The 24219-nt window shown below is 43.5% G+C and overlaps 1 protein-coding gene across 1 annotated transcript in view; it reads left to right on the forward strand.

Moving 5' to 3' along the window:
* Window positions 1–24219, forward strand: part of STK10 (serine/threonine kinase 10) — a 94082-nt gene that overhangs the window by 53485 nt on the left and 16378 nt on the right. The window contains exons 3-10 of the mRNA XM_063120604.1: window positions 2203–2251; window positions 5570–5719; window positions 10482–10554; window positions 12519–12713; window positions 14990–15071; window positions 16150–16284; window positions 20382–20966; window positions 21319–21449. Coding sequence (XP_062976674.1) covers window positions 2203–2251; window positions 5570–5719; window positions 10482–10554; window positions 12519–12713; window positions 14990–15071; window positions 16150–16284; window positions 20382–20966; window positions 21319–21449 — 1400 coding nt within the window. The remainder of the gene's footprint in view (window positions 1–2202; window positions 2252–5569; window positions 5720–10481; window positions 10555–12518; window positions 12714–14989; window positions 15072–16149; window positions 16285–20381; window positions 20967–21318; window positions 21450–24219) is intronic.

Below are 24219 nucleotides of genomic sequence, written 5' to 3' on the forward strand. Positions count from 1 at the left end.
CAACTAAAAATCTAGTGCTTGAATTTGCGCTCCCCTCCCTTTCTCCCTCCCAGTCCCCTTTCCTTTTGTGTCATGTATTTCTAGATTGCAAGCCTGTGGGCAGGGACTGTCTTAAGAAATATTTTTGTAAGCCGCCTTGAGAGCCTTTTTGACTAAAGGGCGGGATAAAAGTACTATAATAAACAAACAAACAAACAAACATTTCCCCAAACCCTGTCCCCACCCGCCTTGTGACTTCAGTTTGCACCCAAGGCTCTCTGGTGCATCTGCAATTATTCATTACCTCTGCCCTGCAAATGACCCTTGTTATTTGTGCCTACTAACCAATTTAAAATTCTAAACCCAAATTTGCCATTAGCTTGCACCCTCATTTGGTGCCAGCAGACCCTGCTGCATATGATGCTTGGCCTCACTGATTCAGACTTGCTCACAGCAATAATTTTCCTGATTACCTGGAGTGCTGAACTTTGATACGCAGGTCGTCCCAAGATACCATGGCTGCATGGGACATTTGTGCAGCTCTCCCTCATGACTCAAAAGGCATCCTCCCAAAAGATTACCAGATATGTCTCATCACAGGACACTTTGGTAGCTAATAGTCAAAACTTGGAGCATGATGTTTATCGTATCGTAGAGGCTTGCTTTTCAGCACAGAGCCAGCCAGACTGAACATAGAATGTCATGGTCTGGAGGTTTAGAGTCCCCCCTTGGGTTTGGGGCAGGGGGTGCTTCCAGCTGCATCCAGGAACAGATATCTGCTTGTGTGGGGTGTGGGGTAATATATAAAATATAAAAAATGTGGTGGAAATATTCATGTTGTTCCTTGAATTCAGGCTCCAAAGTAGCTGCTCCTGCATGCAGAAGCTAGTGTTTTACATGTTAGTTGTGATCAAGCCAAATTCTTAAAATGCAAAGCTGTCTGGTTCTGACATCAAGGGGTGGCTTAAGGACTTGATGCAAAGGATGTTGTGATGGTGATGGGCAAGCATCGTCTTTTAGTGGAGGGGAAAGCACAATTAAAACAGCAACCACAAACTTGAGAGTTGACTATGGCTTTATCTTCAAATGCTGGGTAGGTTCCCCCCCCCCATTTTGAAGGGCAAAGACCACAGAGAATCACTAATTAACCAGTTAACTTAGAACAGAAAAAGAGTGGGGGGGGGATTTGGAGTTTTACGATGTTTCTGAGCTGTTGTCTCCACGTCATCTCTCAACTATGACAGCTATCTTCCTGCTGGCAAGTTCAAGGCTCTGGAACAGCCCCTCAGTGCAAGCTGCAATCAAACTCCGTAAACAAATATAATAAGTGGAGTGTGAGCCTTTAGGCTGCTTCGGATGGGCCTCCAGGTACATGGAGGGTGGGCTCGTTTGGATTTTGTGTCTGAGGGTAAATGATCTGAAAGGAAGTTTCCTGTGCACTGAAGCCAAGACTGTGCTGTCTTGCATTTTCTCAGTGGGAGGTCTTAAGGGACATGCTCTTCAAGATACACAAATGCCAGCTAGGGTAACATAATACTGAAGAGGATCATCTGCAAACCAGAACTGCCCTTGTTCACATCACAGCACTGCCTGACATGGATTCACTTGGTAGCCTTAGGCCGGCCATCATCCCCTCTTAACCTTGCCCTTCACCCCAATAGGGACTAATACTACTGATCTTCCATACATTGGACCTCGCAAAGTTGCCCTCCCCTGGCTTTCAGGGTTGTTGTAAAAACTCTGTGAAATTTAAAGAGCTTTGAAGACCCAAATCACTTTATTAATAGGAAAGCAGTAATCATATTATTTCTGATGGGGAGAGTTGTAAGTTGGGCTGTCTTGATTTTGTGAGAGATCTCTTAAAGTCTCTCTGTGTGTATGCATGTATGAATGTAATTATCTACCTACCTATATGTGTGTGATCCATCTCTCTGTGTGTACACACACACACACACACACGAGTGAGTGATGGTGGAGAGTAATCTCCTTGTTCTTTGATGCAGCCACTGATCCCATGATGGATACCTTCTTGGTAATGTTTTAGAAGTTGGCTAGTAAACAGCTCAGTTGTTGAAAAAGCTAGTAAGGGTGCAATTTTATTTTTGGGAAGAAGAAATCAATTCCATCCATTTGTTCCTTCCACTGACTCATGAGCTGTATCCTGAAATATAAATTCTATCTGCCCATTTAAACATCTCTCTCTCTCTCTCTCTCTTTTGCTAGATCATGATTGAGTTTTGCCCTGGCGGAGCAGTGGATGCTACTATGCTGGGTAAGTCCCTTAACACATCCTAATAATGGAACCCTTTTGAGGTCTGCCAGCAGATACATAAGTGCCATGCTGGATCAGGCCGAGGTCCATCTAGTCCAGCACTCTATTCACAAGACCAACAAAGCAAGACATTGTGCAACAGCACCCTCCCACCCATGTTCCCCAGCAACTGGTGCAAACAGGCTTACTGCCTAGGATACTGGAACTGCCTCGGCACTGACTTCTGCCTATTGTAGGTTGCATCTGCATCCCACCCTTGTAGGAAGTCGGAGTGCAGATTTGTGCCCGAAGGTGGTCCTCTGAATAAATGAGGGGTTGAGGGGTTAAGTAGATGGGAGACATCTGCCATTAAAGAAGGGTGTTATTTTTCATAGCTTCATTTAAAACACAAAATAGCTGACAAATATGTGGGTGCAGTTCTTTATCTCCAAGGCCCTGCTGGGAATGATGGCCTCATGTTGTGGAATGAAGGGGCCAGGGGTATGGGGAAGAAGGAGTTACAGCAGATCCTGCTTTTGAAGAACAAGTCCATACAAAGACTGTCTTGTAGCAATGGAATGTGGTTTGGATTTGCTGTGGCTGAGGTTGTGAGGTGAACAGCAGCTGTGGCAGGGTTGCATAGGTTTGTTGGTCTTCCCGATGGAAGAGAAAGGGAGCTTTCAGTGTCTCAGGATTTTAGTCTCCAGTTTGATCAGGCGCAACATCTCCTGTTTCATAGATACCTTCCAGGACTGAGAATTTGCTTTTAGAGGAAATTGGGGGGGGGGGGGGTGTTGGAAAGCAACCAAGCTATAGTTCAAAGTCCTAAATATTTTGGTACTCTGCTCAAGGCAGCAGGTGATGAAGCTACGCCCTGTTAGGGGAGGCAGGGCACCACAGGACTAAACACCCAGCCTGTGGCTTCCAAGAAAGAGAGACGTAAAGCACATGATTAGTCATTGGGAAAACACTGAGTCTCATCATGGTGAATGAATTCCAATTATGCGCTTTGTACTCATGATGAGTGTGTCTCCCAGTCACTGCTAACTTTGCAGGCGGCTGTTGTGTGTTGGCATTCAGGACACGGAAGTCCTCTCTTTTGTTACCTTTGGGAAACATTTTGAAGAAGTATAGCGTCGAGGGAATGGCAGCCTTCTCTTCTTTCTCTCTCAGGGCCTGCTTGCCATCATTTAAAAAACATCAATCCATCTTAGCTTCTCTAATGGAAGTAGGTGAGAGAGAAACCAGAAGCTGAAAAGAGAGCTTTCACTGACCCTTCGATTACGATCTTTTGCTCCTGGATGAACGGCTGCCCGCCTTAACCACTCCCTCTTGGATTGGCCAGCCTTGTTGCTCATACTAGGACCTTGTTGTTGCCCCAAACCCATGACCTGTTCTTGGGGTCATCTCTCTTCTTTGTGAATCAAAACCATAGGACAAAAATACTTTATATCAGAAAGTATAGGTAAAGAACAGAGGTACTTAATTTCTTATTTTATAGTCAACGATTTGTAGAATAACAAATAAAGCTTTCTCAATTCACCAAAAAAAAACCATTTGTTGCTCAGCAAATTTCCCATGATCAGAACCAGTTCTCTGAAACCCCTCTTTATCCAAATTCAGTGGACGTGTTTGGATAATCACAGAGATGAAAGAAGTCATTACAGCTCCCCCCCCCCCCACTCCTATATGTGCTGCATGGTGCAACCAGAATTTGCATACTTACCCATGATGCAGCATGGGTTGCCATGATGTCTGAACCGGATGAGTTGCGCAGTGGGAGTTGTGCAAGCCATGAGTTGTGACATGTGTAAGAAGCCACTTCTGCCATGCATTGTGCCAGGTTCAGACAACATAGAAACCCATGCTGCATCCTGGATAATTATGCAGATCCAACCACACGTGCAGGGATGGGGGGAGAAGCCACGATGGCTTCTTTTACCCCCTGTGATCATCCAAACCCAATCAAAGTGTTCTAGTAGAATGAGGGTACGGTGTGTGTAAGTGAGAGTCCCATTTTACTTGCATATTAGGTTTGATGTATTAGGGCTCTGATATTTGATCTATTACATTAGTAGATTAATCATTGGATCGGTCTTTTCTGCTGGCAGGAGCAGTCCCTAAGCAGAGTTCTGCTCAGAACATTCCCACTGGTAGAAAGGGAGGTGGTAATCTTAGTTCATTCCCTCCTCTCTCTGCAGCTCCCAGTGAGCCTCCACCAGCGTTCCGGATGGTCTGCCAATCCTCCAGAGAAGATTTAGTGAGGGGAGGGGGGAGGAAATCAAGGGCAAGGTTGTGTTCCTTTGTTCTGCCAGTGGATCACGAGTCTTTCACCAACAGAAGGAGCCTTTCTGTCTCTGTGGGGCAGATTCCAGATCCATCCCAATGACATTTTTAACTGCAGGTTAAACTTAACTATTGCTTGCCTTAGCATTTTGTAGTGAAAGCTAGCCAATATGTTGCATTTCAAGGTAATCCAGTATGGTAGCTACCCCTAACATAGAATCATAGAATAGCAGAGTTGGAAGGGGCCTACAAGGCCATCGAGTCCAACCCCCTGCTCAATGCAGGAATCCACCCTAAAGCATCCCTGACAGATGGTTGTCCAGCTGCCTCTTGAATGCCTCTAGTGTGGGAGAGCCCACAACCTCCCTAGGTAATTGATTCCACCGTCGCACTGCTCTAACAGTCAGGAAGTTTTTCCTGATGTCCAGCCGGAATCTGGCTTCCTTTAACTTGAGCCCGTTATTCCGTGTCCTGCACTCTGGAAGGATCGAGAAGAGATCCTGGCCCTCCTCTGTGTGACAACCTTTTAAGTATTTGAAGAGTGCTATCATGTCTCCCCTCAATCTTCTCTTCTCCAGGCTAAACATGGTGGCCTCCAGATAGTTTTGACTCTGACTCCCATTGATGGAATTTGTAGTCCATACCATCTGGAGGGCACTATGCTGGGGAAGACTGCGCAATGATTTGCTTTTTTGACAACTGAAACAAGCAATGCACAGTTGAAGTCAATGTCAATACCTCTTATAAACCTGGGTCTTTCACAATACTGATGGGACATGAATTTGCACATTTTAAAGCTGTTTTTTCTGTGAATACTATAATAGGGGAAATCTGGAATTAAAGATGGCCTTCCTTGAATCTTCTGCATGTTTTCACACAACAAAGTCCTATAACTTCCAGCATTCCCTAGCCAGTATGGACTTTTTTCTGTCTAGGATTCACCCTAAAATTTCTTTAAGCACTGTCAGTCCTTCTGTAATGTATATACAATTGCTAATTCAAGCTCAGAACAGTATAATGTTAAACTTAGGAGCCTTTGCCTCTGTCTTCCAGAGCTGGATCGAGGCTTGACCGAACCTCAGATCCAAGTGGTCTGCCGCCAGATGCTAGAAGCCCTGAACTACCTCCACAGCAAGAAGATTATCCATCGAGACCTAAAGGCAGGCAATGTATTGCTGACCCTAGATGGAGACATCAAGCTTGGTGAGACAAACCAGTTTGGACTTGCGTAAGAAATAGTAGATGGGTGGAAAATTGCTTTGGGTGGGTGTCTGGAAATAGAGGGTGGGTGTCTGGAAATAGTGGATGCAGCATGTTTTTAAAACTGTAAGGGCTATTCTGTAGCCACATAGCTGGTATTTTAAAAAAATGTCTGAGATAATTATGCATGCTTGGCTGTTGTGTAATAATCATTTGTTAGATGTGTCTCCCTCCACCCTTTTCCTCTGAGCAACTTGGAGTCACATTGTTCCTTGCAACACCCCTGCAGGGTCAATTGGACTGAGAGAAAGGAACTAGCTGAAAACCAGCCAGCCAGCTCCATGGCTGAGCACGGATTTAAGCCTGCTCTCAAGAGCGGGGCAAAATGCTCCCTCTGTTCTATTGCTTAGGCTACCTGTCTCACCAAAAAATCAGTTTGACTTTGGCAAACTTAATCCATTTCATGCAGTGGTGACAAGAGATGATGCTAGACCTTACCTGCAAATTGAAAACGAAGTACCAGATCCAGATGGTATCCATTCAAGAGTTCTTAATGAACTTAGATGTAAAACTGCTTACCCAACAAAACTATGTAACATATCCCTAAGATTGCTTTCTGTACCAGAGAACTGGAGACTAGCCAATGAAATGCCAACTTTTTAAAAGGTTTCTAGGGATATCCAGGAAATTGCAGCCTGGATAGCTTAACACCTCTTCCAGGTAAATTAATGGAAAATATTATTAAAGACAACATCACCAAGCATATAAAAGGATAAGCCTTGCTCAAAAAGAATCAAAATGCCTTCTGAATACATAAGTCCCATCTCACTCATCTTTTAGATTTATTTGAGAATATTAACAAGCATGCCGATAGATTTGATCTGGTAGGCATTATTTACTTGGACTTTGTAAAAGCTTTTGGTAAGTTATTCACCAAAGACTCCTGAGCAAACATAGCAGTCATGGGATAAGAGGAGAGGTCTTCTTATGTATCAGTAACTGGCTAAAGACCAGAAAGCAGAGAGGAGGAATAAATGGACAGTTCTCACAATGGAGGGGAGAAACTAGTGGGGTCCCCAAAAGAGAGGAAATTAGGGGTGAGAAGTAAAGTGGCCAAATTTGCTAGTGACACCCAATTATATAGGTGATTGAAACAAAAGGGATAGTGAAGAGCTCCCAAAGGATCACTCCAAGCTGGGGGAATGGGCATTAAAAGGCAAGTGTGGTTCAGTATAAGTAAAGTGTTACACATTGGGGTAAAACATTCTCACATCACATACAGCCTGGTGGGATCTGAGAAGGCGGTCACTGACCAGGAAAGGGATCTTGGGGTTGTGATGAATAGGTCGATGAGAACATTAACCCACTGGGCAGCTGTTGTGAAAAGGGCACATGCCATGTTGGGAGTCATCAGGAAAGGAATTAAACATAAAACTGCCAATGTCATACTGTTCTTGCACAAATCTATGGTGTGGCCACACTTAGAATGCTGTGTGCAGTTCTGGCTATCACACTTCAAAAAGAATATTGCACATGTTTAGAAAGTGCAGAAAAAGCAGTTCTTCTATGAGGAATTATTGCAGTAGCTGGGTTCACGTAACACTCTAACCCACCCACTGTGGGTTGTTGTTGAACTGTGGACGCACACATTTTCCCAGGGTTGCTCTTAACCATGCAGTATAGCTTGTTGCCTGTCCTGAACAACCCAACAACAAACTATTGGTTCTCAAGGTGGCTTGGTTGAGAAAAAATAAGCCACACTGCATGGTTAACAAGCCACCCTGCAGAAAACGTGCTGCGTTCAAACAACACATTAACCACTTATAAAAATAGGCTGCATTCAGACAACATGATAGCCTATTGTAGTTTATATTTATTTATTTATTTATTTAAGTATTTTTATGCCGCCATTCAGCCAAGAACCCAGCCAATGTTTAAAGCATTTTAACTTAGAAAAAATAAGTAAGGGAGACATGCTAGAAGTGTGTCAAATAATGCTTTTGCAGAGAAAGTGGCTAAGGGGACGTTTTTCTCCTCTCTTCCATAATACTAGAACCTGGGGTCATCCCATGAAGCTGATTGGTGGGAAATTGAGGACAGATAAAAGGAAGTACTTCTTCACACAGTGCATTGTTAAACTATGGAATTCACTTCCACAAGATAGCTATATGCCTTGATGGCTATATGCTACCTCCAATATCAGAGGCAGTATACCTATATACACCAGTTGCTGGGGAACATGGGCAGGAGAGTTCTGTTGCATTTCTGTATTATTATTACTATTATTATTATTATTATTATTATTATTATTATTATTATTATTATTATTTATTACATTTCTACACCACCCCATAGCCAAAGCTCTCTGGGCGGTTTACAAAAGTTTTTAAAAAACCTGGTTTTCCACAGGAAGCTGGTTGGCCACTATGTGAACAAAAGGATGGAATAGATGTACCTTTAGACTGATTCAACATGGCTCTTCTTGTGTTCTTATCTGACATAGGGTGGGGAAAACATATTGAGCTGAGAGAGAAAGCTGGTAGGTGTAGCACTGCTTAGATTAAAAACGACAAAAACTACTCAGTCTTACAAATTGATAAAAATGACAAGTAAAAGAAAATTTATAAAGCAAACATTTCCGAGTATGAACATCTCTGCAAGGTCACGCTACTGCAGAGTGAGTGCCGTGGAGTCTAGACTCCCGGAACTGGTGTATATTATCTAGGCTTTGTATTCCTGGAGCTCAGACTGTAAGATAAATGAAGCTTTTTGAGAGGAGGGGAATGGGGAAAGAGAGCCACTGTCTCTTCCTAGGGTCCATCGTATCAAGGAGTCCTGTGCAGCTGGTCTCAACTTGCACATCTTCAGTGCTTCCTGCTGCTGTTTTTTCCTCCCTCCATACATTCTGGAGATTTATATGTGTGCGTGCTTGAGGTCAGCTCAGTTAGGTCATTTGATGAACTCTGAAGAATGTGTCACTGGCTACAGTGATAAAAGCACAACCACCCAAAGAATTTTCTGCTCTTATTGCTTAGTGTCCAAATGTACACAGATGCCTCCATTATTTTTACAGTACCTCTTTCTCCAAAAGTGACCCTTCTTCTGTTGCTGATGTTTGTTGAACTACTTTCTCAATGGTTACAATGATTAGCCTTCGGCCTTCTAAAACTACTAGTATAAAGCCCATAGTCCTACTCCTTTCCTGCTTCTTTGCCCCTCAGTCCCGCCACTATGGGAAGGCTCATGAATAATGCAAATGTGTCTCATGCATAGTGAACCCCCCCTCCGAAATTTACATCTGGTGCAGCCCCTCCCTTGCATGCTCCAATTGGCCATCTCCATCTCCTTCCCCCTCTCTGCTGGTGGCAACAGCCTAAATGTGTGTCTGTGCCTGGGGCCTGCCTTTGCGCACACTGATTGGCCAAGGAGGACTGTCTGTTATCCTGGTGACGGAGGGGCTGCCCTGCCTGTTCGGCATGGAGGAAATTAATTGCTGTTAAATTACGAGCTTTGAACTTCCAAAATTTTCCTCATGTCTACACTGCTCAAGCTTCATTTTAAAGAAAAATGAGCAAAATCAGTCTAGTAGATCTCAAGTAATAAGCCTTACACTACTGTAGTCTTATATAAGAAGCCAGTTCTACCTCTTCTGACAATAGCATCCACCAGAATGAAAGTTCTCTGGAACGGCAGTAGGTTACATAGGGTCCAAAACAAAATGGTACCATTTTAGGAAGACGCCTGCCCATTGCATACAGATAATAAAGAAATTCAGGTCCAAAAAGGAGATTGGCAGAAGTGCAGATGGTAGGTGTAGGAATGGAAAGAGATGCTGGAAGAGACTGATGAATGCAACAGTGTTATTGTTGCTCTGTATGAAATTGTGTATAAATCAATGCATGCCATTCTTTTGGGGCCCTGGCAAGGACTGACATATTTTCTGTGGGAGCTGGAGAGAGTGTAGTTTGTTGGCGTTGAGGGGCAGGGAGGTTGACATTTCCTGCTTTGCATCACCCTTTCTGAGGAAATTTCTCAGAAGTGTGGGGAAGCCCCTTACATAAAATGAAACTGCAGACAACAGCAGAAAGCCGAGTAAAAAGCAAAGCCATTGATAGTGTGTCAGAGTTTTGTTGAGATTTGTGCTATCCAATTGACTCACTGTTATAATTAAGCAAATTACGCTACATTAACCTGATGGGAAATGGAAGCTGTCCCCTATTTCTGTGGCAGGGTCAAAAAGATAATTCCTTTGGCTTGATAGGGGCACAGTTAAGCAGAAGCCTGGTTAAAAATGTATTCTCAGTCTTGTCATATCTGAAGTGTGAGATGGATCTTGCTTCAAATAATTATGAATATGTTGGGGTTGCTTAGAGCTCTCAATTTGACAGAATCATATTCTGACTTCCATCTCCAGGTTATTAATGTGTCATATATATTTTCATATACAGTCTTACAGTGTTTCAGATATAGGCCAGGGTAGGGAACACGTGGTCCTCAGATGTTGTTAGACTGCAACTCCCATCAGTCATCAGCCAGCATGGCTAATAGTCAGGGATGATGGCAGTTGTAGTCCAACAACATCTGGAGGATCATAGGTTGCCTACTCCAGCTGAGCATTATACTGGTCCTGTGGATCTTTTTGCGTGTTTTGAGGGGGCATCTTAAAGTGATAATGGGGTTGAGAGTAGATTTTGTTGTTAGTTCCTTAAATGTAAACACCGTAGAACTTTATTAAAGGATTTAATATAATTTTAACTCTTTTCAGCTGACTTTGGAGTATCTGCCAAAAACATGAAGACTTTGCAAAGGCGGGATTCCTTCATTGGCACACCATACTGGTGAGTGAATGAATTCTAGGTGTATCTGTAGCCAAGGGGTCACGATAGGCAATGTAACTTCAGGAGGCAAGTAACTTCCAAATCATGAGTCTAAAGCAAAGAGTATTGGGGAGGGGGAGGGTCCAACCCACACACCACACTAGTCCTCCTTTGAACAGACAGCAACCCATAACACAAATAAGACAAGTAATTTCAAGATCATGAGCTCAAACCAGACTGAACTATAGAAAAAGAAAAATTGGGAATAAATCAGAAAAAATAGAAGGAAAGATAGCAAGGGTTTGGGGGGTTGTGGGGATCCCACTCCATGATCACTTACATGCCCTCAGGCCTCCAGTTCTTAAAAACGTAATAAAAATAGCAAGGGGCTCCCAGACCACCCCCACCCTGCACGCACATACCAATTCCAGTACGTACACATATGTCTCTCTCTCTCACACACACACAAAGCAATGTTCCCACTCGTTGCTGCTGCTTCCTTCAGGTCCCTCTCAAGGGCTCACTGCATACATGAGGGAAGAATTAAAAGATTTTTAAAGGCACCCATTGGCTGTGGGTGCCCTCCATAGCTGCCCTATTCACAAACAAAGACCTGGGTCCTGATTGGGTCTTAAGAACTCATCAGTACCAAATTTGGAAGTACAGTAGAGTGGTTCTTTTGGAAGCTCTGCCTGCTCCTTTGGAAATCCATGAGAACGAGAGAGAGAGAGAGAGAGAGAGAGAGAGAGAGAGAGAGAGAGAGAGAGAGAGACTCTCAGCTGCAGAAGGAAGGGGGAGACAAAGAGCAGGCAGGAAGCACCATCCAGTTCCGTCCCAGCTCAGCCACTGCCAATAAGAATGCAGATTGGGATGGAAGGAGACCAGTAGTGCCCAGTAAGACTTCTCTCTGTGCTAAGGGAGAGATAATGGGCTCTGGTAGCAGGACACTGCCCCTCACCCTGCTGCCCTTATTAAGGAATTGCCCCTGTGACGAGGCCACCGCTAAATATGGGTAGATGCTCATGTGTGAAGGTATTACCTACCACTTGGCTATCCCTACGAATGGAACAGTGGGTGTTTGTGCATGCACATGCTCAAAAATTTACTCTACGTGTTCTGTGATGGCTTATTTGCATATATTTAAATGAATTAAAAGAATATATGAAGAGCTATTCTAGGAGGCAGTGTTACTTTTAATTCTTCTTCAGTGACTTATCAAAAGTCTTGGAGTTTGGAGGACTATCCTTGCGTGACGAAGATGTTGAGGGAAAAGTGTGGATGGAATAGAGACTTCCAGATGTAGTCATGTTCTTTGTGTCACATTCAACCACTGCCTCTTTTAGGGCAATGCTAAAGCAACAAGTCCCATAGCTGGAATGGGATGTTGATGAAATCTGGGCCATTCTCTCGCTCTCCCACCCCCTACTGTTTGGTGGAATGTCCTTTTGAAGCAGCTCCAAGTGTATAAAAGCAGCAATTCACTCTAGGAATTTAATCTCTAAATCAGCCACATTGCTAAAGGGATGTGATCAGTGAGCATTAACTTGCTGTCTAAAGCAGCATCCAGGCCAGATGTCATTGGCCTGCTGGTTTTCTGTTGTCGCAGCCATTTGATAGGAGAGAGATTAACGTCTCTCTTTGTGTGAACTGGGTACTATCTTCTAACCAAAGACAGTTAAACATTTTCATTTCCCATTAATTTCAGTGGGAGAAGTATGCATGTGTTCACCTCTCCAAAAAACGGTAGCCCTTAAAAAATGCTCAACTTGGCTGTATCATACCAAGGGTAGAGGAAAAGGCGTCTCCCCACTTCATTCAGAACCTAGCTGTAAAATCATGTTTTCTAGGCTTATAATCAGCTCAGACTTGTGACCAGTCGAATATATAGATAAGTTGGAAGGGGGGAAGGAATCCTCTTTGGAACCACTGAACACTAGTGATGTGTTTGTAGCAGAACTCACTCTTCTTTGTTGTTGTTGTTTTAGGATGGCTCCTGAAGTGGTGATGTGTGAGACCATGAAAGACACTCCCTATGACTACAAGGCTGACATCTGGTCCTTGGGCATAACATTGATAGAAATGGCCGAGATAGAACCACCTCATCATGAACTCAATCCCATGAGGGTCCTGCTGAAAATAGCCAAATCTGACCCTCCCACTCTTAACTATCCCTCAAAGTGGTAAGAAGACATGTTTGTGTGTATGTGCGCTTGTGGGTCTCTCTTTGGTTGCCCAGAGTAGGGTTCTTACTAAATTATTCAACCAGCCTTCCACAGTTGTCAAAACAGATCTGGAATGAAAAGGGATAAAATTCTTACAGAAGATTGTGAGAAGTTGTAAAACCTGAGGGTGGGGAACCTGCGGACCTCTCGATCAGTTTGGACTCCTAACTCCCGTCCCCTAAGAATAAGTTTGTCCTGTAGAATAATGGCTCTGTGGATCACTTCAGTTAGATCAGCTTTCTCAATGTGGTGCTAGTCAGATGCTTTTGGATTACAGCTCCCATCATCCTTGATCATTGGCCATGCTGACAGAGGTGGATGGGTTTTTTAGTCCAGCAACATCTGCCTGGTCTAGATCAAGTTTATAGCAGTGACTCTTATTATTAAACTCTTCTTTATTCTATAAAAATCCCCACCTATCGATGAAGCTCACTGAGTAACCTTGAGAAGACACTTTCTTAGCTTAGCCTACCTTCGCAAGCAGCTTGTGTACACCACCCTGAACTCCTTAGAGTGGGGCACCTGTGGTCTTCCAGAATGTTATTGTATTCCAATTACCATCACCCCCAGCCAGCCTCTACAATGGCAAGGGATAATCGAAGTAGTTCATCAATATTTGGACGGCCACAAGTTCCCCAACCCTTCTTTTGTGGAAGGGTGAATTAGAAACTTGACAAATAATGCGAAGCATCAACAATGAACCAGGCCATGTTCAAAGCACCAGTCCAATATGGCACCTATCCAGACAGCTCACAATCCACCAGTGTTTCACATCAATGGCACTAGAACACTCTGGGTTTATCTTGAGCTCTACAAACTAGGAGTGATGAATCCGCTTGTTTCCCTGTGTATTTTGCTTCATCATGGGTCTTAATTCTTTACGTTCTTCTTCGTGGGACCAAAGAAAGGAAAAACTTCTGAGGTCCTTCATGATAAAGAACTCAACTGAAGCCTATGTGGCTGCCCTGATAGAGGTCCCCTCTTTCTCATAGCATAACCAAGTTTGAGGGCAAAGAAATGCACCATTGCTTTCCACTTCTTACTCATATTCATCACATCCTCTAGTTTGCAGGAATATTGCATTTTCCAAGCTCTCATAGAACAATACTTTGTACTGGGGGGGGGGGGGGATATGATAGCGCCTTCATTATCTATGCAGTATCTTTGTGGAGTGTGGTTGCCCGAGCCTCACATGGGAAGAACGACAGCTCAGTGGCAGAGCATATGTATTACAATGAGAAAACGCTACTCTCTGTTCCTCACATCTCCAGTCAAAAGGATCCAGGAACTGGTGATGGAAAATACTCTCTGCCTCCTGAGACCCCTGCCAGTCAGAGTAGGAAATAATAAGTTCAGCTGGACAACTAGCCTGACTTGTGTAAGGCAGCTTCCTGTGTTCCTATAGGCATCCAAAATGTGTTCCTTTTGGATGTTGTTAGTAATGAGAAGCGCAATCCCAGCACACCTCCAGTCTATGCAGCTTTTTGTTTTCGCCTTTTAGAGTATTTTCTATGTGCTGCCCCAGTATACGAACCCTGCTTTGGAGTAAATGTCTAGCCAGACTTCTCCTTCTTCTCCTTGTTAAGAGAGGAGAGAACAGCAGTAAGATAATTTCCACTATTTCCCCCGTCCCAAATCTATTGCATGCAAATAGACTTACATGCTGTTTGTCACTGAAAAATCACCGGACAGTAGCATCCATGGGTAAATGTGCTTGTGATACATTTTTTTGTGATTGTGTCTAGAAACTGCCAGCAAATGCTTTGATGTACCCTTATATGGAAGCCAGCATTGAAAAAGAGGTGTGGGGCGGGGCGGGGGGGGCGGTTTAATCACTTGCCTGACAGAAGGCTTTGTATTAGCACAAGCTCAAGCTTTACAATTGTCCTCATGTGAGCTTGCTAACTTTTGGGCTTTGGCATGAATTGGGAATAGAACGACAGCATGTAACTTGCTTCTGAGCAGCTGTTGCTCAGGGGCTTGAAAGGAAGTGCTAAGTCTGTAATTAACCAGGCAGTATTTTCTGTGTACTCAGATTTTTAAATAGATAGATAGGAATAATATCTGTGCTGCTCTGCCTTGATAGTACTTCCTTTTGAACCATAGGCACTGACCATAATTTGTGATTAATATTGGGAATGTAAGTGATGTGGGGTCTATGGGGCAGATGTAACCAATTTCCTTCTCCTGAAGTTCTGGCTAATGGCTTTTGTGCTGGTTTTCAATTTATAAAGGTCTCCAGAATTCAAAGACTTCCTGAAGACAGCACTTGACAAGAACCCTGAGACACGGCCAAGTGCTGCACAATTACTTGAGGTAAGTGCAGCTTCTCGAGAGCAACCCTCAGTTAATAAATGCATAACACTCCCTGAGGATATGGAAACGCACATGGGCAACTGCTTGTAGGACTGTTGCAACACAGTGCAAATTTTGAGTGCTTACTGTATAGAGGGCTACAATGCTGAAGGTGTAATTCCTAACTGGACAGGAGCTCCTCCCTCAGTAAGAGAAATAACCAGGCTAATTTGGCTATCTGCTTTCTGGGGCAGACATACCCAACGCAGATGGCCCTGTTGCTCCTGAGGTGACTTGAAACACTGCAAGTTTCCATTTCTCCTACTTCCTATTGCTTTCACCATTTCCTCCTCCCCTACCTCCTCCTCCTCCTGGACTACAGTGAGAAAAAGAGTGGGGAGGTAATTTTCTAGAGATACCAAGGTTGCAGCTGCTATTCCTAGACACCTCACTATTTCTGAAGATTCTGGACTACCTTAAGTTTTGCATGGCGTTCGTGTGTGTGTGTGTGTTTTAGTTCCTGTCCTTGTTGCCAGTGGTGGGTGTTGTTGTTGTTGTTTTACCCTGAGCCTTTGATAAGCTTTTTATAAATGAAAGAAAAGGGATCTAGCTAGTAGAGGGGAGAGGGGTTCTGTCTGTAATATGGCTTGGCAGAAGAGTCCTGAGAGACAAAGCATATTGATACTATTAACAGAGAGGAAATATGCAGTATTGTCAGCCATAGGGAAGATTCTCATCTCTTAGTGAAGATCTTCATAAAATCATAGAATTGTAGAATAGTAGAGTTGGAAGGGGCCTATAAGGCCATCGAGTCCAACCCCCTGCTCTTGAGTTGGCGTTTCCTATGGAGGGAAAGGGGAAACAGTTGAAAATGGCCTGTAAGCTCAGTGATAGCGTATATGCTTTGTATGCAAAAGCTCCCAGGTTCAGTGCCCAGCATCTCCAGGTAAGGCTACCACCAATCAGTGTCAACAATAGACCAATAGTCTGACGCACAAGGAAACTTCCCAGATTTCTAATCCCCAAATCCACCTTGAGCCATGGTGCTTCTGATTCACTGGATTCCTCATTTTTATGGTAATGCTCTCTTGGTTTTTAGCATCCCTTTGTCAGCAAGGTCACTACGAACAGAGCCCTTCGTGAGCTAGTGGCAGAGGCAAAGGCCGAAGTGATGGAGGAAATTGAAGACAATAGAGAGGAAGTTGAAGAGGATGACTCATCAGAATCTGCATCTGTAAGTTTTATTCTTCTAGTTGCATTAAGGAAATATTTATTAAAAGAACTAAGGCGAACACACACATACATCTGCATACCAAGGATACTTTATAAAAGCACTTCCACAAATAAAGCTTGCTAGATTTTTAAAAGCAAACTGATGAGCACCTTTGACCCATGTACCTACTAGGGGAGGGGACCTATTTTCTTTCTTTTCTGCAGGTGGACAGGAACAATGGCTCCTTGAGAGGGGAGAGGCTGCTCTTCACTCAGCAGCCAAGAACCATGAAAACAATGTGTTGGGCAGCAAGCCAGCCTTCTCTTTCCTTTTGCAAGATAGTCGCCCGAGTAAATGCAGTACGTGGCTGTCAGTATGTAGCACTCGCTATAAGGCCAAAAGGACCCCAATTGAAGGTTTTAACTGCTGGCTCCTTTGCAGAAAGTGCCCCCAGGGCCATCTTGGACTTAAAAGCAGACGTTTCTCTCTGGATTTTTCTGGCTAGCGACAGGCTTGGCTGAGGCAGAGAAAAGCATAGGCTGACAGATAGAATGAATATATATATATATATATATATATATATATATATATATATATTTATTTCATGGAAGCAGCGCTGAATCAACAGGCAAGATTAAATCTGCAGTCAATAGCCAGTGCCAGGGATACAGTCTAAAAGATGTCTGTTCAGACTGAGGCAGGGACTCGGGGGAGGGCGGGTCTCTGCATGTTCCCTACCGTACATGGAATTTGGTTTCTGTGGAGAAAGGAATGAAAACCGCATGTAGATGGTCACGTGTGGGCTAGCTGAACTTAGCAAACCAGACCCTAGGGGCTTTTACCTACTTCCTTCTATTGTCCAGAACTCGGATGAAAAAGAATTTCAAGGGGGCAATTGAAAGCCTAGAGAAAGGTACTTTTCAGCAATAACAAAAATGAAAACAAAAGAAAAAAGACTGTTTTAGCTCAGCTCTGTTATTGAGGTTATTCTCATAGGGGCAAAGCAAGGGTGTCTGCTGTGTTTTCTACACCTGCATCCTGGTCCACTGTTCCACTGAACCAGTTGATCCCCTCCCTCTTCATACAGAAGCTGCATTTGGAAACTGAAAACCAGTTTCTGGGAGAAGGCAGGTTGAGGAGGGGTGACAGTGCATGTAAAACAGAGAATCATAGAATAGCCATCGAGTCCAACCCCCTGCTCAATGCAGGAATCCACCCTAAAGCATCCCTGACAGATGGTTGTCCAGCTGCCTCTTGAATGCCTCTAGTGTGGTAGAGCCCACCACCTCCCTATTTCCTTCCCTCCCCACCCCCACATTATTCTTGAGCTGCCTTCAGAAAGAGGAAGACCATCAGGCTGTCTCTGAGGGGCAGGGGGCATCTATGCTGCCTTAGCAACCTGGTGTCAGGTTGGTGGGCAGATTTTTGTCCTATTGCAATGGGGGGTCATGAAGTGCAGTGAGTTCCATCTCGTCCGCTTTTGGCCTCTGTTCTACCAGGGCACACCATACAGGAATAAACCATTGGATAGCAAGGTGGGTCTGAACACTGCCACCCAATGCCCTACAATGAAGCCTAGAAAATTGCAGTGTACTGCTGACTTAGTTTCACTTGTAGGAAAAACCCCTGGTCCACAGAGCGGGGTTTTTCCTCACTTGTAGTAGGGAACAAGGCAATTGCTTTCATAGTTGCAGCGGTTCCTATTCTGGCCCTGCTTTGCTCTTCTATAGTCCTGGGGGCATTCTTAAGAGTACTGAAGGAACTCTGAACACAAGCCAGTAAAGTGGTGACTAATGTGCAAAACTCTGTGTGTGTGGTGCATTTTTGCAGATAAGCAGAATGTGGTACTGGGTGTAGAATTCAGGTTCCAGAAAACCTCCGCTTCTCCTAACAATCACATCCTGTGCTTACATTTGAGTAAAGGGAAAAGATGTACATCTTTAATGTTTAGTTTGCCACTAAGGACTCTAGTGGTTGCGGGTTAGCACGTCATTGTCTGCAGACGTGCGCACACACACAAACATACAGGCACATACATCCATATACAACTCACACATACACACTACTCACACTTATTTCTCTCACGCAGACAAACACTCTCTCACACACTTGCACACTGGAGTTGCTGTATGGAGGTTGCTGTGGGAGGGAGGAGGCTGCAGCCTGCTCTGCACCCTAGCCTTCTGGACCTGATTGCCTGCTTTACTTCAAGTGGAAAGCGCTGCCGGTTTCCTAGCAGGAGGAAAGTCTCTAAGGACAGGCTCTATGGCTCCTGGCATAGAAACACCATTCCTAGAATGTTCTAGGAAGCAGGCAGAAGCCTTGAAACACTGCTCCCTAGGAAGTTCTGGGACACTCTAGGGATGAGAGTTCAGTGGCAGGAGCCATAGAACCTTTTCCTAGAATGTTCCCCCCTTTCCCTCTTCTTTTTTTTCTTTTGAGTGCTGCTGCTGTTTTTTGCACCCTTGGTTTAGAGCAGTGGTTCCCAAACATTTTCAGATAACCGCCCCCTTGGTTCCACAAACTCATGCCCAGTGACCCCTACCCTACACTATAAAAATCATTATTCAGAATAGCGATTTTCAACGACCCACTAGGGAAGATGATAACAATAAAATTCAAAACAGTAACAATTAATTGAATATTTATTCAAAATCTAATTACATTTTTTTTAGTTGAATAAATAGATTTATACATTTTAAACATAAATAGATTTATGTTTAATTGAATAAATTGATGAACTTGATCCAGTGATACCATCTTTTCAAAGTCTGATAGTCATTTAGCAAGAATATTAGATATCACATTTAGTAACTAGGGTAGAGTATCTCACTATTCTGTAAATTCTTAATGTGATGGATGGGCTTGATGAAGTGATACCAGTTTCCAAAAGTCTGGGAAATTTCCTTCTGTAACTGAAACTCCTGGTACGGAAAAGACCACCTCGAGTGTCCCCCTTGCCTCTTAACGCCCCCCTATGCAATCCCACCGCCCCCAAGGGGGCGGTACCGCCCACTTTGGGAACCACTGGTTTAGAGTGTCAGACAAGGAGTGGGGAAACCCAGGTTCAAAGCCCACTCAGCCACAAAGCTTGCTGAGTAACCATGGGCCAGTCTCTATCTTTCAGCCCAGCCTACTTCCCAGGATTGTTGTGAGGATAAAATGGGTGGATGGCAGAAGCATCCCATATGCTAGCCTGAACTCCTTGGAGGAAGGGCAGGATAATAATGTAATAAATAAATACATTTTAGCTCATTATCCCTCTTGGACTAGCAAACCCAAGATAAATCAAGCAGATTATGCACATCTCCATAATTGAGAGAATTTAGCATTTAGTGGTATACAAATTTTTCATACTTTTTTAAAAGTGTAGAAGATATGGAGCCCTGACAATGAGGCACATGGAGAGGAGGAGTGGACTATAGGAATCTAAGAAGCTTAAAGCCAGGAATGAGAGTATGGGAAAGAGTGAGCCACTGGGTTGTGGCAGAGGCTGTGAGAGCTGCCTCAAGTGACAGTTTACCAGGTCTCTTGAAAACAAGCCAGAGCGTGACCTTCTGGAAGTGGTTTGCCAGGGAGCTGTCAGGACTCCGTTGACCTAAAACAGGACTCTTGACTTCTACCGCAGAGAATAGTCTGCTTTTGAAAGCACCAGCTATAACCAAGCACAATTCCTAGCTGTTTGCTAAAAAAGGGGGCAGGGAAAGCATAATAGACAAGGCAGGCACAAGAATGAAAAGCACCCAGACATGTACCTTAGGCAAAGTTTTTCTCAGTTAATTACTCCTTTGAACTTTCAATAATTTTACAGCTGTCCTTCACTTCGTCCCCCACCCCTAAAATGTAAGGGGAGAAATATCTTCACGGTGTTTTTAAATGTTGCCAAAGAATTAAGTGGGAAAGAGCCCCCTTCGGGGAACACTCCCATGACAAATGACCTGCCTTGTCCTTTAAGTTTCACTGTGTAAATATTATGCTGTGTGTGGAGGGGAATTGGACCCTGTTACAGTTTAAGTGGATCTCTTCTTGTGTATAAGTTCTCCACTTCTTGATTATGATTTTGTCCTCTTGACAAAAATTTCATGACCTTCCTCTTTTCCCCCTTTCTCTTTACTCAGCCTCATGATGTTCACAAGAGGGACTCTTCTGTCGCAAGCCAACTAAGTTTGGAAGGAGAGAAGTCTCCAGGAAATCGCTTGTCGCTTGTGGCCAATGGACCCAAGTTGCCTTTGGAGAAGGTCAAAGAAGCCACAAATGGGCAGAGCAACGAGCTTTTGGATGAAGGGATTGGTGATGAGCAAATTACAAAAACTGCCAGTAGTTCAAACCTGTCTGGGATAGAGGATTATTCAGATCTGTCCAGTACCCAAGAAAAATCAGGCAACAGCCCCCAGCTGCTGCGACTCAACAACAACATTAAACCAACAGAGAACAGGGGCCTCATCCTCCACAATAAAGACACTGAACCAGCGAGCAAAGATGATTCAAATGTAGGGAGCCGGCCAGTTAGCAACCTCCTTGAAACGCCTACAGAAGAAAAACTCCCCAACGGCAGTTTGAGTTCTTCCTCTCCGTTTGAGAATGGCAGCTCAAAGAGAGACTCTGATTCTGGTAGCACCTCTGCCTCAGAGAGCATGGACCTCAGCATCTCCTTATCTGCTGACCTGTCCCTCAACAGAGGCAGTGGGTCCCACTCTCTAAAGGTAAGAATTTGGGTTCAAATACCAGGAATCATATATCACAGAAACCAGATTGACCCACCCCCACTGTTCCTAAAACTACATCAAATTTGCAACAATTCAAATTTTAGAAATATAGCTAATTATGCAAGGGAAGCATAGTTGTGGAAAGTACAATTTGTATTTTCTGGTTAGATTTTGGAATCTGGGTCTCTTTCATGGAGAAGTTCCTTTCCTCTTCTTTTCTCCTGTGGTATCTGCCTCTCCCTGCTGATGTTTTTTATAAAGCAAGCCTACGATAGTTCAGTGTACATTATGTGATGATTTCATCTCCAGAACTCTTCCTTTTTATCCCGGTTTCTTTTAATGAATATAGGATGCGAAAATGCAAAAGATGACACTGAAACGGACCAGGAGATTTGTAGTGGATGGTGTGGAAGTGAGTGTCACCACCTCAAAAATCATCAGTGAGGATGAGAAGAAAGATGAAGAGATGAGATTCCTCAGGCAAGCTGAAAATCTGGTTTTGTGGGGAGAATCGGAATGTGCCTGGCTTTCTCAGAAGATTAGTGAAAGGGACTAAATATTAGGAAGAACCTCTACATGAGCTAGCTGTCAATGGACCAGACTGCCTCAGAAGTTCATTAGAGGTTTCAAACTGAGGCTGGAAAGTCACCTATTAGTGATGCTGTAGTAATGGATTTCCTGCATTGGCAGGGAGTTGGACTAGATTAATTTTGTGGTCCTTTTTGCAAGAGAAAACTGTTTTCAAATAGATGTAAGAAATTATGTTTAACCCAGGGCCTCTTCACACATTCTGTTTCATACATACCCCTAAAAAAAGTAAAGTATGGATGCACCAAACAAATGTGTAAAAACGCTATCTCATTCAGGTAAAGATTCTCCCTCCCTCCCTGAAGAAGTTAATTTGTGCTTTGTGAGGCCAAAAGGAGTCTCTTAGCCACAATAGAGAGGAATAAGTTGGGTCAACAAATACTTGTCAGTGGGCTGGATTTGGCTGTCCAGCTTCCAGATACCTACCCCTCATGTATAGGGCTAACATGACAGTTACTTCCAGAGGGGAAGCTGTGTTAGTCAGTTACAGCAAAAATAACAAAGACTCTTGTGGAACTTCTAAAGTCTTGTGGCATAAGCTTTCATGGGTGTATGACATTGTTAGTCTTTTCTTGCTGTTATGATAATTACTGTGCCACTCCATAGCCTTGGTGGGCAGTAGTACTTGTGAATTCAGTAGAGGCCAAGGTGAGTGCACTCAATATGAGCCTGAATCACCATGTTATGGATAACTAAAATCATGACTGAATTTTGCATTCATCGGGGGACGAGGGACACTCCCTGTCCTTGCTATGTGTGTTCTTTCCCATAAGCTTTTTGTTGCTCTGACATCTTTAAGTTCCATTATTGCAAACTAACACTTTTGTTTATATATTTCCTCAGTTAGTTTTGATGACAACAACCAAATTCTGTATAGTGGGATTGTAAAAATTTGAGTCCCACATTTGCATTCATTGTGCTGAGACATGCTCAAAGCTTTATGACCCACCGTACAGTTTTATAGCCTTTATGCATATAGGACCCTTCACAGGAATGACACCATTCTGAGCCATCATTGCTCGTGAAGTAAAGGATTCATAAAAAAATAATTTGAACCCATTCTTCTGATATGGAGGGATCTCCGTAGCTCTAGCTTGGGCTGCAGCTGTTCCACAGTTTATGCAACATTTCAAGTCCACTGGTGTTTCACCAAGGTTCACCACAGTAAATGGGTAAAGTGGATATGTGGCAAGGTGCTGAGGTGACTCAGAGCTAAACAACTTTTGCTGGTATTACCAGCCTCTGCCTCCACTTGAGAACTTCTGTTACCCTTGTACCTCAAGTATACCAAGGGGATTTCGTTGCTGCTGTGAAAGCTGCCAACTCTAATCATGTGGGAACTGAATGCAAGCCACACTGAATATGTAACAATGTGTTGATTTTCTTTTGCATAACAACAACAACTTTCATCATTCTCACAAAGCCAAGTAAATATTCTAACCAGAATAGACAGGCATCTCCTTCCCCCCACCCCCTGAAGCCCTAGTTTCTAACCGCCCTAACTGCTCAATCCCTTCAACTGTCAACTGCCTGTGCATCCCCACTGTCCGATCCCATCTCATGAAAAAAGCCCAATCGCAGTGAAGTTCTATCATCATCAAAGCCAATCCAAACAGTATATTTGTTTCTCTTCTTCCTGCATAATTACCAACATGTAACTTTATAATTCTCCAAATGTGTACACGTATATGAGTATATATCCTTAATAAAACCCAACACTCCTCCATTTTACCACACATATCACTAGAATTTTGAGGATATGTGTCTCCCTTTCAGATTTCATAAGTTTACCTCACCAAACACCAGTGTACCAGGACTTTCACATAGCACATGAAACAGCTCTTACTCCAAATGAGAATAGTTTCATTGCAGTACACCTAGACAGAGTTGACAATCTTCTTATACCAAATGGTGGCCAGATAGTGCCTCTGAAAGGACAATGGAGGTGGCTTTTCACAGGGCCTAACTCTTCTATGTCTTATTTCCTGACCTCCTCCATCCAGCTCACATAAGAATGAGCAAAAGAAGGGAGGAAACTTGACAACTGTTGTTCTTTTTGGAAAGTGTGTGTGGTGTGGGAGATTACATGAAAAGAGGTAGCTAAGTAAAAAGGTGCAGGGTAAAACTTCAGCTTTTGTTTGGATGGGGAGGACAGAGGACTATACATGACCTTTCTGTTCATCAGAGATCAAAACTTATCTCAAGGGGTCATGTGCAAAGGTGCCTTGTTTTTCCTTTCATGCTGCAGGAGCAAAGACTTCAGCAGCTGAAGGCCAGGGAAACTGTAGTACGTTAACACTCTTTAGACATCACATTCTCTGATTCTCCAAATCGTGTAGCCTATGTTTCAACATTAAATCCTATATCTGTTAGAGTTAGAAAGAGCAGGAATGCATTCGGATAGCAGGAGGAAATATATGTCAGGATCTAGAATGGACTGGAAACATCTACCCTTCCTCAATTAGGGTTTTTAAGGGGATATCACCCTAGGAGTAGATCATGTTCTCCAAAGTGCCTGGCATTGAATTCAAGTATTTTTCTTCCCACAAATACAAAAAGCATACCCTTCAGAATGGTACCTTATTGTCAGGTATTCAGCTTAAACAAGCCTGAGAAATGATTGTTGTATTTGTCTGAGCCTGATAGGCTTTAGTTCACACTC

The sequence above is a fragment of the Elgaria multicarinata genome, chromosome 3 (assembly GCF_023053635.1).
Source record: "Elgaria multicarinata webbii isolate HBS135686 ecotype San Diego chromosome 3, rElgMul1.1.pri, whole genome shotgun sequence".
In the NCBI taxonomy this organism is placed as follows: Eukaryota; Metazoa; Chordata; class Lepidosauria; order Squamata; family Anguidae; genus Elgaria; species Elgaria multicarinata.